Source organism: Microtus ochrogaster, unplaced genomic scaffold, assembly GCF_000317375.1.
Source record: "Microtus ochrogaster isolate Prairie Vole_2 unplaced genomic scaffold, MicOch1.0 UNK1, whole genome shotgun sequence".
In the NCBI taxonomy this organism is placed as follows: Eukaryota; Metazoa; Chordata; class Mammalia; order Rodentia; family Cricetidae; genus Microtus; species Microtus ochrogaster.
Window position 1 is genome coordinate 20,813,324 of NW_004949099.1, and position 18,961 is coordinate 20,832,284.

At 41.2% G+C, this 18,961-nt stretch overlaps 1 protein-coding gene across 8 annotated transcripts in view; it reads left to right on the forward strand.

Annotated features, from left to right (window-relative positions):
- The window catches only part of Cntn4 (contactin 4), a 1,000,475-nt gene that overhangs the window by 966,745 nt on the left and 14,769 nt on the right, over positions 1-18,961 (forward strand). For 6 of the 8 annotated variants that reach the window (XM_026788153.1, XM_026788152.1, XM_026788154.1 and 3 more), the window contains 7 exons: positions 1,216-1,391; positions 6,773-6,893; positions 10,945-11,103; positions 14,041-14,190; positions 15,633-15,703; positions 16,780-17,014; positions 18,585-18,697. In XM_026788153.1, coding sequence (XP_026643954.1) covers positions 1,216-1,391; positions 6,773-6,893; positions 10,945-11,103; positions 14,041-14,190; positions 15,633-15,703; positions 16,780-17,014; positions 18,585-18,697 — 1,025 coding nt within the window. Of the gene's footprint in view, positions 1-1,215; positions 1,392-6,772; positions 6,894-10,944; positions 11,104-14,040; positions 14,191-14,983; positions 15,268-15,632; positions 15,704-16,779; positions 17,015-18,584; positions 18,698-18,961 lie in introns of those variants that run through there. The other 2 variants (XM_026788157.1, XM_026788158.1) reach the window with 2 other exon arrangements.

Sequence of the window (18,961 nt, forward strand, 5' to 3'; positions counted from 1 at the left end):
AGCAACCACATGGTGGCTCACAACCATCTGTAATGAGATCTAGTGCCCCCTTCTGGCGAGTAGGCATATATGCAGACAGAATACTATATACTTAATAAATAATACATATATATATATATATATATATATATATATATATAATGAAAAGTAGAACACATTTCAAATTACATGGGTTTTCCTGATTGCATGTGAGTAGACATGACTGCTCCATGGTACAGTTAAGAGGAAGGGTTTTTATTGTAGATACGAGAGAGTATGGCCAGAGGCATCTGGAAGAATACAGAGCAGAGAGAGAGTAGTAAATTAAATGAGGCCAGCAGACTGGACCTGGCCATGAGAGAACCAGGATTGTGTGAGAGAGGAAGACAAAGAGCTTGTGGACAAAAGAGAAGGGACAGCAGAAATACCAGGGTTGTATGGAGAAAGCGTAGCTTGTGGGAGGAAGCCCATGAACTGTGGAAGTTTGGGGTAGGGCAGGAGGTGAGAGGGGCTAGGATGTTGGCATTGACTATAAAATGTGTAGCAGGCACTCGTGATACTGAGGGAGGCTGCAGGTCAGCATGCACTTTGGTATGCTGATAGGTACCTTACACAGCCATTTGTCCCTTCTGCCGGTCATAAGGGAAATGGTTCCTTTGTTTGGCAGGAACTGGATTCGCCAGTTCCTGAGAAAGGCTGGCATTTGTCTAACCTCCAGAATGGAGTTCCCTTTAGACATGACAATATATAGGTACGAACAGAGATATAGCTTTTAGTGAGCCCAGAGAGATGTGCAAACCTTTTAAAAACAGCATCTTTCAGAGTAGCTGCCAGCCAGTGGGCCCTTGTATGCTTGTCTCCAGAGATATCACCGCATGGCTCTTGGGCTGAATTCTATATATGCATAGTGAGAAGCTTCATCTTTTTATATTGAAAATAGCCCTGTATCTGAATCTGGGCTCTCAGGTGACTGAAGCTGGTTGATGTCAACTTAAGAAGGATGAGATCACCAAACCAACTGCTTCCCTTCTGCTCCAGGTTCCACAACTTCTACACTACGTTTCCACATACACCAAATCACTGCTGTTGCTGTTTGTTTTGTGTGAGGGCAAAGGGGAGTTTGGAGGCTCTGGAGATTGAAATTAAGGCGTTACATATATATGCAAGGAGAACACTTTACTACTAAGCCACATCCATGGCCCTTGGTTTTTTTTTTTTTTTTTTTTCCAATTCCAGACCCAACAAAAGTGATGGTTCCCCCTTCCAGCATGGATGTCACTGTTGGAGAAAGCATTGTTCTTCCATGCCAGGTGACACATGATCACTCCCTGGACATTGTGTTTACTTGGTCATTTAATGGACACTTGATAGACTTCGACAAAGATGGAGACCACTTTGAGAGAGTTGGAGGGGTAAGTACCAATGCCATGCTATCTGTAAGAAACAGCACACCACAAGTTCTCTTAAACTGACCCAAACAATTTTGTTCGCATTAACTTGGAAACAAATGGAAAGCTGTTGTTGAAGCATCTTATTTCCCAGAGCTGTGGGTTACTTCCTGCTCCTTTCTGCATCGCTTACACAGTCACTGATGTCATCTGTAGCATGCATAACAAACCTGATGTCAGGTTAGCTGTTGACTGCTGTATGTGAAGAAGGAAAATGAGGTTCATAAGAGTTATATGAAGTGACTTTTCTCTACAGCTGCTAAATGACATGACTCAATTTTTAACCTCCCAGCCCAAACTCTGCTCTCATATTATATAATATGTCCCCAAATATAGTACCTTAAAAATAATTTCCTTATATGCCTTCAGGTTGCTATTGGAGTCCTCTGGGCTCTTATGGGAGAGTCATCATTAAAAAGTTGGCACTTATTCTCTTGATTCTGCAAATACACTGAGGTGATTCATCGTCCCCATGGAGTCCAAATCCAAATGCTTCAATTTTTGAAATGCCTTACACTTCAGTACACTATACATTATCATTGAATATGTGCCAAGAGAAGGTTACATCTAGAAACAATTGTCTCTATCACAAACTTTTTCAACAATTATTTCTCTGCATTATCACAGCTCTACATGTCCATTGGTAATGAATACTCCCTCTGAAGAGCACCGTCTGGGAAGGCCTAATCAGAAAGCACCAGAGTATAAAGCAGGGGCTATGATTTGAAAAGCCCTTCCCTCCCTCAACTGCCATAGAAATGGGATTTACTGATTTGCCCATCTCAGCTCATGTGTATCTCGTTAGGTGGAATATAAATGCCCTGAAGCCAACAACTCCTTCCATGGGATGACACCTAACTGTTGTAATAATTCTATCCATTACATGCATGCTTAGTTTGTTGGAGTTTGAGTTGCAGAACACTAAAAGGGATTTGAGTGACTATTCTCTCAATTCTCCCAAGGATGATATCACTTTGGATACACGGGAGAGAAGTTAATTCATTACACCAGTGGATGCCTCTGTTTGTTAGGAATTCTCTCTTGGAATATTGGTTGAATAAGGCTGGATAACATTTCCATGATTAACCCTTCTGGACCTCTTTCATGTAGCCCAGCTTAGTGAGAGAGATTCTGTTTCACTGAATCTTTGGTGATATCAAATGCTTTAAAGGCTAAACAATGTGCTTAGCCCCATGCCTACCACAAAAAAAAAAAAATACTTTTAAAACTCTAATGGCTATATACTCTGAAAGACGGATAATATTAATTGTAGTAACAGGGCTGTATATGCTGAGAAATCCCTTCATCAACTATTGAATAGTTGTTTTCCGCATTAAAACCAACTTTATAGGCAAAGTTGATATGAAAAGTATGATTTTGGATAATTTCATGTGCTAATTAGAAAGGATTGATGGTTGATGACTAAAAAAGATCCCTGGCCAATCAGACCTAATAGCCATTATGTGCCATTTCATTTGAGACGCAAAGGGAGGCATCTTAATGGAACAAAGAACCAAAGGATATTTAGCATCCGCAGAAGTGCGCTCACTCAGCTGTCTTTAGTGGCACACACTTGTAATACCAGTGTTCAAGAAGCAGAAGCAAAAGCAGCTGAGTTTGGGACATCCTTTCATTGTGAGGTGTAGGCCATCCTGATTTCAATAGAAAGACCTTGTCTCAAAAAACAATCAGAAATGAAAAACCAAAATAATTGTTTTCATTTGCTTTTCATAGGGAAAATGCCTCTCTTCTATGCAATTAGTACTGTCACCAGGATCAGCTATCCACTGCTACAATAACATATAGGAGGAAGTAGGCTAGCCACCAGTGTCAGCCACGTTGATGATGTCAGGATTTCACAGCTGAGCTAAGCATGTGCCATTCTGAGCTCAGACCCATTTGAGTTTGCGCTTCCCAAGCTAGTCGAAGAAGTAATGGCGGATAGGCTCAGCCTGTTTGGTATTTTGGAAAGCTCTTGTTTTATCATTCTCTCGTGTCCCCCAGTGCTCTTTCAGAAAAAGAACGGCCAGAAGAAGGCACCAGACCCTCATTACAGATGGTTGTGAGCCACCTTGTGGTTGCAGAAAAAGAACGGAGGCCACAGTTGGAGTAGGGATCAGATACACTGCTAGTCTTTTGTTCTTTTTGGCAGGAACGTAAACGTAAACCACAGTAAAAGTTGGATTGGGATATTTCTAAGGGACAGAACAGCCTCGCTCTGTGAGACTCCTTCATTTCTCACACTAAGGTTTTTCTCAGTTTGATTTCAAAGCAAGAAACCTCACAAAAATTCAAGAATAGCTAAGACACACTCCCGGTCACAACCAAAAAATGTGAAAACAGGTCATGATGTGTCAAAATAAGTTTCTTTGACACTCATCCCCTAGTGAATAGGATGAATCACTGAGACAGTGTAAATATTTCTTTAATGCCAGTAGATCTTCCGCCTTAAAATCAACATTGCTCCTACCTTAAAATCAATATGGCTTCCATTTTAAAGTAAATATGTCATCCACCTTAAACCAATATGATTTCCCACCCCTCTACACATTTCCATCACGAGGCTTGGTTTTTATTTACATCTCTATTTACAGTCCCAATATGTGACCTCTTTTAGGTTTCACCATGCTGATTCCTATTACTTGCAAAGTACCTAACCATTTATCAGTCACCTTATTCTATATTCGCTCCTCAATTCTCAGGGGAACCCGATGAAATAGGTTAGTAATTATTTTCCCATTGTTTTAGACTGAGGTGTGATCAGTAGGCGATGGGATCAGATGAGAACACAGTGTTATAAGTGGAACAGTGTTCATGCAAAAATGTCTCAGCTCTTCTTGAGGTGGACTTAAGGTCTTTGGCATGATTGTTTCACAAAGAAGATTGATCACGGCTATCAGTAAGCCGGGTTTAAATTTAGTCCATGCTTCACAGTCTGTGAAGGGTTTCTCACAGGCCTTCAGGCTCATCTGATTCGCGCTACACAGCACGGCAGGAAACGCATCCTTCTCTGAAAGGCCAATAAACCAAGAGGCAGACAGATTAAGAGACTTAGATAAAGTCACACAGCAGGGGTGGCCCCCACACAATTTGGTCCCCAGACTGCATCTCCTCCTCCAGACATACTCCTGCCTTTCTTCTCCTAATTCCACTTGCAACAATTGGTGCTCCTGACTTTGTCCTCACCCTCAGTAAATGTGAGGTGTGACCCTGTTTTACTGAAACAAAAAGAAGAAACTCAGGACTTGTTGCTTGCTTGCTTTTTGGTTTTTTTTTTTCCCCAGCAGGGGTGGGGAGGGTTGTTTTATATTGTTATTGCTGTTGTTTGAGACAGTGTTCCTCTGTGTAGCCTTGGCTGCTCTAGAATCCACTCTGTAGCCCAGGCTGCCTGCCTCTGCCTCCTGAGTCCTGGGATTAAAGGCATGTGCCTCCACCGCCTGGCTGACACGTTGCTTTTAAATAGGGATAAATTCTTCCCCGGAGGGAAGTATATAATTACTATCACTAACAAGGGATAGGTCTGGGAGGTGGCAAATTCACTCCCCCAGAACTCATATTAGGCAGATCTCTGTGAGTTCGAGGCCAGCCTGGTCTACAAGAGCTAGTTCCAGGACAGGCTCCAAAGCTACAGAGAAACCGTGCCTTGACAAACAAAAGCAAAACAACAACAACAAAAAAAAAAAAAAACAAGGCATGATAGACTATGCTTGTTTTTCCGATGCCGAGGAGACAGAGATAGGCGGATTTCTTGAGCTGGTTTGCCTGCCGGTCTCATCTACTTGGCAAGATTTAGGCCAATAAGAGACATTGTATCAAACGACAATGTAGATAGTACCTGAGAAATGACACCTGAGGTTTTATTCTTTTCTCCATGCACCCACCACATACATGCACCAGCATACACACAAACATGTATACACATGTGTTCATATGTATGTGCATACACAGGAAACAAGAAGGATTGGAACTGTCTTTTGCTACATATGTAGCTTATAGAAAGTTGTCTAGCCTCTTTGCCTCAGAGTTTTCTCATCTGTAAATAAATTAGCAAGAGTGCCTGCCTCATAGAACATGTGGGAACCTGTAATAGGGACGCTGCATGTTCGTTCCCGGCTGTCCAGACCTGAAGTACTCAGAAACTATATTATTTAAATAACTTCTTGGCCAACCACTTAAGCGTATTGCTAGCTAGCTCTTACATCTAGTATTAACCCATTTCCTTTATTTTATATTTTACCACAAGGCTCAAAATCTAATGGCAAGTTTCCTGCTCATGGCTTGAATCTTTCTCCTCTGGCAGCTCCATGGCGTCTCGCAACTCCACCTACTTTCTCCCGTAATTCAATTTAGTTTTCCCCACCTATCTCTGTTCTGCCCTACTATAGGCCCAAAGAAGTTTCTTTATTACTCAAAGGTAATCACAGCATACAAAGGTGAACTTAGTCTGTTAACACAACTAAAGCACTTGGAAAACTCAGGATGTATACAAAGTCCTTCCACGTGTTATTCATTATCAGTGCTCTTTGGAAGAATAGCAACTTCAAAGTCTGTGTCAACTTCCTCTTTTGTAGTTTGGATTCTGAAAGAAGGGAACATTTCTAGTCTAACCCACAAAGTGGTCACTGCTTGTTTCTCCAAGCTTCTCAATATCCAGGGAATAAAACCAAGCTCCAAGGTAGAGCAGTCTAGTGGAGAGATCACTTTGTATTTATGAAAAGTCATTTTCTGGTGGGCAGTGTGGAAACGGTTGTGGGGCACACAGGCATCCATACTAGGATGTAATTAGTCCCATTCATCTGCTAATCAAACATGCATTTGGCATTTAGAAAACAAATTAGCACTATTCCACACTAGATGATTCAAGATTTCCTTAGAGAGGCTGGCCTTCATAATCCTTTAATTCAAACCTGAGAGCAATCAAAATGCTGGCTGCAAGACAGGGTTCTGCAGAAAAATGCAGATGCCTCTGAACGTGGATTTGCCTCCCCTTTCCAAATATAGAATCTCAACGTCTCAGAATGCAAGCGCCAGCAATAGACTTAGAGCATTCTGAAGGGAACCCATAAGGCTCAATCAAAAACCATGTTGTGTAACTTTGAGTGATGCCAGCAGGAATAGGAGACTGATCCAGACACCTGAGCTCCTGTGGAAGATAAGCTCTCTGAAAACATTGGTGCTCTTATCTCTCAGGCTGGCTCACATAGTTTTAATAGCCATGGCTTGCATCACTAATGTTTTCATCAGCCGGTGTAAGATCAATCCATTAGTCATAGTGTCCTTCATGTGATAATGATATTTAGGGCTCATTAAAAAGTAATTGTAGCCACTTTCCTCTACTTTATCAGCAGGATTCAGCTGGTGATTTGATGATCCGAAACATCCAACTGAAGCATGCTGGGAAATATGTCTGCATGGTCCAAACAAGTGTGGACAAACTCTCCGCCACTGCCGACCTGATTGTAAGAGGTATTGGACTTTTATTTTTGTTTCTATATTGCTTGCTTTTTGCCCTTTCAATATCCCTATGATATAAACTCCACCACAGCAACATAAAGCCTCAATGCTTTTGAATTATGTTTAAAAAAAGAGGAATAAGCTAATCATTTTGCGTAATGGTTAACAGTCTATAGTTTTTCAAACATGTATTTTTTTTTCATAAAAGATGGGTAATGAATCAATAACCAGAAAGTACACTGAGTAGGTTTGGCTTTCCTACTGAAATGAACTCCTATTGACTGTCCCAGTTAGGACTACTGAGTTGACAGGATGCTCTAGAATAACTTTAGATTAACCAAACAATTAGTTAAAAAAGCGATCCAACTAACTCTTCTGTGTTTCCTCTGGACTAAACCACATTAGTGTTTTATGTTAGTGGGATAGCAGGGGATTAAGTAAACTCATTTTTTCCAAAATTATTAAGGCTATGTTTACTACTTTGGAGGCCACAGGATCTGGGAGAGTGGGGCCAATACATGAGGCAGACTAAAGTCTCATGCAACACCAACTTTATTCAGAGCATCAGACAGTAAATACTCTAAGGGTTAAGAAAGGTCACCTAAGTAAAGGTTTTATGAGTTCTAGCTATATACAGTCATGAGGACATGCCACATGCAGCAAAAACATGTTTTTCTATAGAGACATGTAAACATTTAATTGAATAACCCTATCAAGAAATAATGAGTAATCTGAAATAAACTGACTTCTATCTGACAAAGAAAAACACATGCTAAGAACAATTCCATGATTTGAAGAAGGTAAGGTCACAAGATCACTGTTTTCTCACAAGAACTCAGAACTGTCACACAGCTCCATTACTGGACCGTGTTCTGACAAGGCTGCCATGATTTTAAAGTATGGCTTGATGAGGAAACACTTGCCTAGACTATAGTAAATAGGAAAACACTCCATGCAGAATGTGGACCTTAATGAGATTCTTAGTACTACTGACAGGAACTACATTAAATATTTCAGCCATGGTTACCCTGAATGAGTCCACCAGCTAAAGAAAATTCTAGGCTTCAAATCAACTTACAAAAGAAATTTAGGATTTCTAAAATTTTTCATTTTGAAAGAGCGATGGTTGCACAGCTTAGGCTGGCTTCAAACTCACGACTTTCTTGCCTCAGCTGTTCAAGTGCTGGAATCTCAGATGTGTACCACCACACCAAACCAAGAGGGAAAAGAAAATTTTATTTTGGGCTGATGGGTGCAGTGCACATGGAGGCCAGAAGAGGGTGGTAGATCCCCAGGGTTTGGAGCAACAGCGAGCTAGCTGTAGGCCACAATATGGATTCTGGGAATTGAACACTGGTCCTGCAGAAGAGCAACTGGTGTTCTTAACCACTGAGTCATCTTTAGCCCATAAAAATGGAAAATAAAATGAAAATTGAAAGTTTGGGGAACCTAACAGGGTTTTTTTAAAGTTGGAAACTGGCAATCAAGGTGAAGATGATACTCCATGGTGCAACCTTTGCTCAGAGTACACACGGAACTCTGCCGAATAAAGAAGCAAGCAAATAAAAGGCAATCTGGAGCTTCAAAAATAATCTGATGCCTCTGAACTCATTAATCAGAATTCCTAAATGTTGGGAATGTAAATTTTGGCCAGCAACCTGAACCTAAAATACAAATCCTGGATCAGAATTGGAACCAGGGTGAACTTGAGGACACAGGGAATGGGGCCTTCTGAGAATCAATAGAAAGTATCGCTGTATGCCCCCGGCAGGTGTGAGGGGAAAATGCATAGGAATTAGCGACTTAATTGTCAAGAAAGGTTAAAGAAAAACTGCATTCCCATTATGACTGCTCTAGTTATGTGCTAATTATCTAAAAAGAACTCGAGACATGCTGTAGATAAAGGTTAAATTTTTTAAAAAATTAAAAAATTGTATTCTCAACTTAGGTAGATCTGCCCATAAAGTCACTTATAGAAATGTGTTTATTTCCATTTTAAAAACATACCAGAGCTAATCTGCTCTCCCCTTAGGGACAAAAGAATTCTATTGCTTGTAATTTATCCTCTATTTAATTAGGGTAATGTTCAGATCAGCAGTTTAAAAACCAATAAATTAGACTAATAAATATTTAACTCAGTAGAACTTGAAGTTCTGAAATGATATTGTATACTTCATTTCACAGAAAATAGCACTAGATACCGAGAGGAATTTGCAAGCACAGTCTAAAAGAAACTCTAGCCTAATCAGTTAATAAGGCCAATAAAGTAATATGACATTTAAAGCCACAATCTTTCATTTTATCTCCTCTTGCTCTGCCCTTGCATCATTTATGCGTATTGCAGTAGGGAGACAGAAATGCATTGCACTAGCCTGTAGAGATTTTCCCATTTGGATGGTATTGACTCCGGATTCTTTAATTCCCTGGTGCTGCTTTACTTAATCTGCAGCTATCTCATGGCCTCTAGCAAAGCCCCCCTTTCCCTGAGTGAAAAGCAGACTCTGGCATCAAAACAGCTGTCCTTGTCGTGTGACAAAAACATGTTACAGTTTGCTCAGTGGACATTTTGTTGCTGTTGTTTTGAAAGAAGGGTCCAATTTTGCTTAAACGAAAGTCAACACTCCCCGAGAGTGCAGCCACGCTTGGTGAGGATAGGTGACAGAAAGATAAAGATTGAGAGAAGCCCCTCCAGTGACAGGTCCATGCCACCCCTTCACTTTCTTCCTACACAGCAGCCACAAAGGGGCTCAGATACTTCCTATTGATTTGATTCTCTGAGCTGTTGAAAGGGAAGACTATTCTATTTGCAGTAGTTCTAAAGGCTCCTGAACAACAGTCACAAAGAAAGGGGATGGAATCTGAGGAGGAGAACACTGGTCAGATACAGAGGAGCATATATTGTCTTCTGGACTTCCCCTGGTTATTAGGAGTAAAAGATCAAAGGTTACCTCAGCTCTGTCTAGGTGACATTAGACTGCCATGCTGAAATGTCACCATGGAAAATTAATCAGCTCCAGCATACACATTTGGAGACATTTCATTCGGGAGTGGTGGTGGGGGGAAGAAGATAAATTTAGCCTCACCTGTGAATCTCGGAAAGAGATTGTTAAAGAAGCAAAGAGAATGCAGGCTGTCGCATAAAGGTGAAGGAGTGAGGTTTCAAAATTTCCACAAACTTTCCGCCACTCCGGGAGAGGTCTCCTTTTTACCTTGTCCCTGTGACACAGCCCAGCAGCCTTTGGCGAACTAGTGTGATTGCTAATCTGGGAATCAGAAAAATATCTCTGGGGAACCTCTCCTTATCTGTCTAGCAAGTATGGGGGTTGTCACCATGTCCCTCGCCATCACCTCTTATTTCAAGGTAATGTTTAAGCTACCATTTTTAAAAACGCATTTAACTGTCAGGGCATAACCTCTAATACACACAAGTGGGAACGTTCTGGGTCTTTAGTCTGGCCCCATTGATGTTTCCCCTCCTGTTTTCCATCCCTCTCTATACGAGCTGCAGGCCTTCATCTGAGTATGATTTCTTCCCCATTCAGTGGTTTAAGTACATGGAAAGTAGAGAAGCTACAATCATCGGAAAAATGAGTAGAAAATTTAGGTATGACTTATAAAAACTGCTCCAGAGGGATATTGAACTCGAGCCCCATTTAGGGATTATTCTGAAGAGGAAGGTCTTGTGACTCTTGAGAATTGACCATTTTCACAGTAGTCCCTCGGCATAAGAGAAAACGCAGCAGCTAGATGCAGTTAGGATGGCAGATGGTGCCCCAGCATTCTCTGCTAACATCAAGGTATTCCATTATAACTCTTAGTTTGCCTGTTTGTGGTTCTCCCCTCTATTCTGTGAACTCCTGCAAGCAAGGGTATGTGTCAGTTCATCGCTATACTTTCAAAGTTAAGCAGGGTTCTTGTTACCCACTGTTTTTTTTAAAGAGATGATGGGATAGATATGTAGGTAGTTAAATGACAAGTGAGTCAGCACCCAATTCAAGTCAGTGGATTATATACTTGGACATCTGAGTATCTTTCCGATTCTGAATGACTTGCTTCCTCCCAGGCCCTCCAGGTCCCCCAGAAGCTGTGACTATAGATGAAATCACAGACACCACTGCTCAGCTCTCCTGGAGACCAGGACCTGACAACCACAGCCCCATCACCATGTATGTCATCCAAGCGAGGACTCCATTCTCCGTGGGCTGGCAAGCAGTCAGTACAGGTACCATATTGCATGCTGAGTGCTTGTGTCTGTCAGAGGCCTCTAGAATGAAGTGTGTATGAAATATGAAAGAACCAGGAAACAGATAGGTCAACATGGCTACAAATGATACATTATGTCTCTGTTTCCCACATAGAAGCCAACTCTAATTTCTTTGAAATTTTCTTCCACACTAACTTGTGGTGACATTTTGTTTGTGCTATAACAAATGAAGCTTAAAGATCAGAGGGTAGACCAGGCCACTAATTAGCCATAGAGGCCAGGCAGTGTTAGCACACACCTTTAATGGGGAGGCAGAGGCGTCTGGATCTCTGTGAGTTCAAGGTCACCTGGGCTACCTGAGATTGAATCAGTCAAAAAGAAAAACAGAGCCAAGAGGTGGTAGCCCACACCTTTAATCCCAGTACTTGGGAGTCACATGTCTTTAATCCCAGAACTAGAAGGGTGGAGAAAGGAATATAAGGTGGGAGGAGACAGGAGCTGAGGACATATAGTCTGAAAACTTGTAGAGACAGGATACCCCATTCAGTCTGAGGATTTCGTAGAGTTAAGAACTAGTGGCTGACTGTTTTGCTTCTCTGATCTTTCAGCTTTCACCCCCTAATATCTGACCCTGGGTTTTTATTATTAAGACCAATTAGATTCGTATTACACTAACTTACATTATTGTTACTGAACCTGAACATTAGTATCTATGGGATACTGTTATGAGTATTTTTATTTTCTAAACAAGCTTGAAACTATTTATAAAAATAAAATACATTGACCGGTGTATTACCTAAAATTGCCTCCATACCACTGTGTTCCACATTGGAAAAGTAGTGGAAAATGCAAGCCTATAATCAGTGTTTGCAAGATTCATGTACAGCTGTCTGGAGCATAATATCTAAGAACTATGTAGAGTCTTTTGCCTGGCTGCCCCAAATGCACATATAACTGATTCGGAGATGAGAAGGTATGGAAATGTTTTAACCAGTCACACAAACTCTAGTCTGTGCATTTCCCCCCTTTTCTGCTTTTGTGTTAGGCTCTTTGTCATTGTGACAAACACTTAGGAGAAACAGTTTAAGAGGGAATTATTTTAGTCTAGTGCTTGGGACTTGAAGCCAGGCAGAACACCTTGGTGGTGGGACCATGGTATCTCAGAGCTGGAAACCTCATGGTATCCCAGAAACAGACAGGAAGCTCTTCACAGGGCTGCCCCCAGTGAGACACCACATCCAGCTAGACCCACCTCTGAAGGCTTTGTCACTTCCCCAACTAGGGCCAGTAGCCTAGGACCAAGCTTTTATCATGTGACCCTGGGGTGGCAACTTCAAGTTCAAACCATTACTGTTGTCACTATCCGCAACAATTCATGGTTCTCTTTTTTTTTTTTTTTCTTTTTTGGATTTTCGAGACAGGGTTTCTCTGTGGCTTTGGAGCCTGTCCTGAAACTAGCTCTGTAGACCAGGCTGGTCTCGAACTCACAGAGATCTGCCTGCCTCTGCCTCCTGAGTGCTGGGATTATAGGCGTGTGCCACCATCGCCCGGACAATTCATGGTTCTTATAGTGAAGTAATTCTCACACTGTCTTTGTTTCACAAATTTACTCACACCAGATACCAGTTGCTGATACCACAAGACACAGACTCTTCAAAGGCCCAAGCTGTTTCACTGCCTTATGCTCACACCACATACTTTCTACATTCAGTGTATAATGCTAGGCCCATCTATAATTCTTACAGGTGTTCTAACAGTAAAGTAAAATTATTCATGCTGAAAGTTCATTATCACGCCTCTTTAGTAGAAGAGGAAACTCAGGTTCTACAGAGATCTGGTGATTATCAGGGTGAAGACAATGATGCACTTTTCTTACCTTGCTTTCAAAAACACCTTTCAACCCACAGAAAGACAGAATCAACATACAGAAACCCATTTCTGAGGTGTGATAAACTAAGGGAATGAGGTTGGGGCGGGGAGCGATCCAAATCCATGATATAATTTCTCAAAGAATTAATGCAAATACTACATTGTAAAAATTGGATTAAAACAACATGATCATATAAATTACATAACATTGGACCTAACATTTATTTCTGCTTCAAGGCATCAAGATGACACAACCATCCCTTGGAACAAGATGTTCCTTGTATCTTGCTTACAGGAACTCCTGTTTGTCTAATTTCTTCCTCAATTGTCATTTCAGTTAAAAAAAATGAAATATTTATGAGAGATGGGATTGGTAAAATAATTAAAACCTAAGTGAAATGACAGTAAGATTTTGCTAAAAGGAAATAGAGCATTAGTATGAGTGAGGGAAGAATGGTAAAAAGTATTGCTACAATTAAAAGTAACAAGAGCGTTCCGGTTTAAACTTGAAATCGCCCCCCTCCAAGGGTCATGTGATAAAAGCTTGATCCTAGGCTACTGGCCCTAGTGTGGGAAGTGACAAAGACTTCGGAGGTGGGTCTAGCTGGAGGTGGTATGCCACTGGGGGTACTCCTTTGAAGAGCATCCTGTCTTTGGCCCCTTGCTGTCTCTCTGTTTCTCAGACACTAAGGTTTCCAGCTCTGAGGTACCTGGTCCCAACACAAAGGTATTCTTCAAGACCTAGGCATTGAATCCAGCCAACCTTTGACCAAAATAAAACCATGAACCAAAATAAATCCTTATCCCTCTTAAACTGTTGCTCCCAGGTTTTTGTCACAATGACAAAGAGCCTAACACAGAAGATGATAAAGGGAAATGTGTGAAATAGATTTTTGTGAGATAGGTGTAACACATGTTCGTAGTTCCTCCTCATCCCAGCAGGCTAACCACAGTGCCCTCCGTGACAGTCGGAGTGATGGTGGTGATGGCGATGACGATGATGGAGAATCCTAAAATCATCTCTCCATCTTGGTGAAGCAAGTGGATGCTCTTAAACTTTCTCACCCGCCTTTTCATATCCTTCAGTTCCAGAACTCGTTGATGGGAAGACATTCACCGCAACTGTGGTGGGTTTGAACCCCTGGGTTGAGTATGAATTCCGAACCGTTGCAGCAAACGTGATTGGCATTGGGGAACCCAGCCGGCCCTCAGAGAAACGGAGGACAGAAGAGGCTCGTGAGTATTGCTCAAGCTATAGAGGGCCTGTTCTGGCACCTGCCATTCCTTAAGGAGAAACCTCGACTTAGCTTCGATGAGCTCTATATTTACACACTTTTCCCCTTAAGTGATCGTAATGACCATATATTCGGCCAGTAGAATTCCAACCTTATGGGTAGTGAGCTTTAATCAAATTCTCGGTCCTCTTTATTGAATCCACTGGAATACCATAAAAAAAACAAACCACAATATAGTGCCTCTGTTTAACTTTTTCTTCTTCAGTTCATGTACCAGAAAAGAAAAAAAAGTCACAAATGCTCAGAGAATATTTCTTCAGAAATCCTTTCTAGGATTTTCTTAAGACGTAAAGCATTGCCACAAGTGAAGAATGAGAATATGCTGCCTAAAGCTTGCATGATGAACACAGGATAAAAGTAATGTGTACCCAGCTGGGTCAGATTACACTCTTGTAAACTGGGAGATCCTGTTATGTGGTCACTATAGAGTTCCCAGCCATGAAAATTACAATGATTTGCAAAAGCATAGCAAGATCCTAAGCAGACCAATAATTTCAGATTGTTATTGGAATTGATGGAAAAAATCCATCAAGGTATATATCATCGACTTTAAGGGAATATACTGAGGTAGCAGCTGCAGTCCCCAGCTAGATAGTTAAGGACTTTGCCTGAGTCCTTCATTTATTTGACAGCATAACTAATCCTAAGCTTTCTTTCCCCAGCTCCAAAATTATAACTCAGTTCCTCCCTACAACCCGGAGAAGGAAGTGAGTCTTATTTCCCCCCTTTTACAGAGAAAACTGGGGATCAGAGAGGTTAAGCACAGTGAGCCAGGGTTCAACCTATGTCCACCACTTCCTTCAACACCCAGCTCAAAAGCTCACCTTCTTCTGAGAAGCCATTAGCCCAGTGCTCGGCTGAGCAACCTGCTGCTCCAGAACACAGCTGCTCTTCTCCATTCTGTCTGCGACATCATTGGGTGTTGTCCAAGTCTCTCTGTGATATTCTGCATGTGTTTTCAACCTCCCGCTAGATTGTAAGCTCCACGTGGGCACAGTTTGTCCTGTCTCTCCTTTGTTACCACCTCATGGTTAATAAATGTCAAACCAAGCTTGAGGACAGATTCTTCGGTCCTTTCTTTCTCTGTGCAACTCATAGGTACTTGGAGACAGGGCTAAGCAATTGCTTGGTAGTGCCTGGTAACATGCATACCCTGTTGAACCAGACACAGGTAATAATAGCAATTTCATTGGGACATTTTGTTTCTTCAAACCAGTACAGTCTACCTTTTGTGGGTATTATTTCTGATATCCAAAAGACAAAGGAACACATGCCCAAGAATTCACTAACAGTAAGTCACCCTATCTGGGCAACCTTCCTGGCCCACATTTGCCATTAGTACCTGAAATAACTTGGTTTCTTTTTTTTTTTTGTCTCCTGCAGTCCCCGAAGTCACCCCAGCTAACGTCAGTGGTGGTGGAGGCAGCAAATCTGAACTGGTTATAACCTGGGAGGTAAATCCATCACAGGACCAAAGGGACATGCATTTGTCTGGGTTATTTTGCTATTTTCCTCCATATGACAGGAAGCTAGAAATGGTCCCCCTCTGTTTTCAAAAAATCTATTAATGTCTATCAGGAAATGAAGGTGCTTGGCCACCCATTGTTGAAACAAGCTTTAATTTGACTCCTTGCGGGAGAAAAACAATCATGAAAGAGGAGATAACACAAGTTAAAAAAACAAGGAAGTCTGGTTCAGAGAAAGTCGGTCTTTCTTTTCTTTCTGAATTGCCGCATGGCCAATTGATTTAAAACATCTGCCAGCTATAGATTGAGTGTCCCAGACCAATTTCCTAGCAGTTGGCTTTGCTGTTGGGCTCCGAGGTATTTCTTTAAACAACCTGGAGGAAGGTTAGTCACCAATTTATTAAAAATTGATTTTGAGAGAGGAGGTGGGAGCTTCAAAAGAGGTTTGAAATGTGTTTCAAAGGTTTTAGACAATGTCCTCTGAAATAAAAAGCCTTTAATTCACCCTAAGCCCCAGCAGGGAAAGGAAAGAAATCTCTCCCTCCCTCCCAACTGAGCTCAGAGTCTCTCCTGGTTGGGGACGGAAAGGGAGTATTGCCTGAGCAGAGGTGGCCTTCTTTTGTGAGTTCTTTTGTCTGTCTGGCACCAAAGGAAAATATTATTAGATGGTGCACAGCGGACGGGTTATTTTTTAGGAAATCAGCTGTGTGGTAAATTAGTCATCATTTGTCAGACTGAGTCCACCTCTCCAGAGCCCAACTCTCCACTAGATCTTCATTTCGTTTTCCATGGCTGGTGTTGTTCTGGTACCCCATGAATATCTTTGGCAGGTTAAAGGCTATCTCTACATTTAAAAGACTGTTGAGAATAAAACCCCAAATAAAGTGATGAGAGGAACACCCTTTAATGTTTGAATCAGTTGAGGCAAGAACTAGGGAGTAACCTGTAATAGTTGAATCCATTAGGCGAGTACCCTTTAATAGTTGATATTAATTAATTCATGTTATAATTAATTAATATTCAAACTACTATGCTTTCTGAGTGCCATATCTGTTTCTCCCCAGACAGTCCCTGAGGAATTACAGAATGGCAGAGGCTTTGGTTATGTGGTAGCCTTCCGGCCACATGGCAAAATGATCTGGATGCTGACAGTGCTGGCTTCAGCTGACGCTTCCAGATATGTGTTCAGGAATGAAAGCGTGCGCCCGTTCTCTCCCTTTGAGGTTAAAGTGGGTGTCTTCAACAACAAAGGAGAGGGCCCTTTCAGCCCCACCACACTGGTGTATTCTGCTGAAGAAGGTAGGGATCATGCTACCTTAATATTTCTTCAACTCTCAAGTGGTGTTCCTTTCTTAGAGTATAAAATACTTATAAAACAAAAGCATATACAAGTATACTATAAAAGCATTTATATACTCTCTACCACAAACACACACACACGTAAGAACACAGCAACTCTGATTATGTATGCACACCCCAGGATTCCTGAATACGGGAGTTTGTGGAGGGAAGGTTAGCCAGTTTGGGTGGGGCATACTTGGGGCATACAGTTAAACCTATCTCCCAAACAAAAAGCTCAAATACGACTCTATCATATATGGAAACATAGGACTCTCCATCAATTGATTGCTTTGTTAAGGACCAACCAAGCTTACAAATTTTCTGTGTTATCTTCAGATCATACTTTCTATGTCTGTATCTATCTATTGATACATAATGCCATGTCTATCTATTGATACATAATGCCATGTACCTATCTGTTACCATTATTTTTGGGAATCGTATTTCATGCTTTTCAGTAAGTAAGCAGATGGAATGTTTCATTCTCTTTCATCATCTGTGTTTTTTAAGCCATTTGCCCTGACTCTGACTTCTTAGAGGAGGGAACCATGAAACAACTTGGTTGCATGCATGCCATTCACACTGTCATGATGGTCAAGGGTCCTCACTATTATGACTTCTCTGGAGAAGCAAAGAGAGATCTACTTGTCCTATTTCCTGGAGTGTGCAATGGAGAGAAGCACACAAGTTGGCATTAAATCATACCAGATGAATGCTTTATTTTTTGAAAGGAGCTTTATTATAGTATGTTGTAAGGGATATTCATCAGAGAATGAGAATGGTGTTCTTTTGTAGAAGGTTTAGGTCCCTGGAACAGAAGAACTTTTAAATGTATCAAATATTTATATGTTGATTTGAATTTAATTGAGTCTTAAAAAGTACATAGTGACCAATGAAATATTTTGTGAATGTTTTTATTTAAGTTATGGCTGAACTAGGTTTTTTTGCAAGGTACGGTATTGAACTAAGAGTTGCATATACAGATGGTGTATAAGTCTTGGAAAAGTCTGGCAAAATCATTAAAATCTGAGAAACTCTTGGTTCAGTCTACCATTTGCATCCAAGGGTACTGAGCCCCAGAAATTATAGATTATTTGTCTAGGGTTTTAAAGATTACCTTTTAAAACTAAGCCACTTTGCAGCTTCCTTGAATCGTAATCAATTCGGTTAACTGCTCTTGTTTCTTTCTCCCTTGTTTTCATAATCGAGCAGCTGGGACTATTACTTAACTTAATTAAGAAAGATCTACTTGAAAGAATTGCTGACCATGAAAACTTATTGCTAAACTTGATCTGGGGTCACTTTAGTTCCACTTGCCTGCAGGGTAGACGTTTGTAAGACTTGAGAAGTGTTTCTTTCCTCAGCACCACCCTGCACATGGTAATTGCTTGTTTTGGAGAGATGCTGAGTTTCTCACAGGTATTAAGGACAGCTCTATGACCATGGTTTCTGTTTACCTTTTATCCCATTTCTAGAAGCGTGTTCTGATGTTACTGACTGAGTAGTAACGTTCTGAATTCATTTGCAGAACCCACCAAGCCACCAGCCAGTATCTTTGCCAGGAGTCTTTCTGCCACAGATATCGAAGTTTTCTGGGCATCCCCGATTGGGAAGAATAGAGGGCGGATTCAAGGCTATGAGGTAAGCTAGAGATGTGTGCATTTGATCTGTGTCTCTTGGTGAGACCTCTAAGAACTTATCACTGGTGGGAGAAGACCCGCACCACCCTACACAGGTATCTGTTCTAGAGGCCTGGTTTTACCATGCCATTAATAGAAACACGAAAGAATCTACTGGAGACATCCCTTTATCTATATTTATGCCCAAGTTTAATATGTTTTCATGTGTGTGTGTATGTGTGTGTGTGTGTTTATAAACATAAAGATTCACAATATAGTTGGCAAA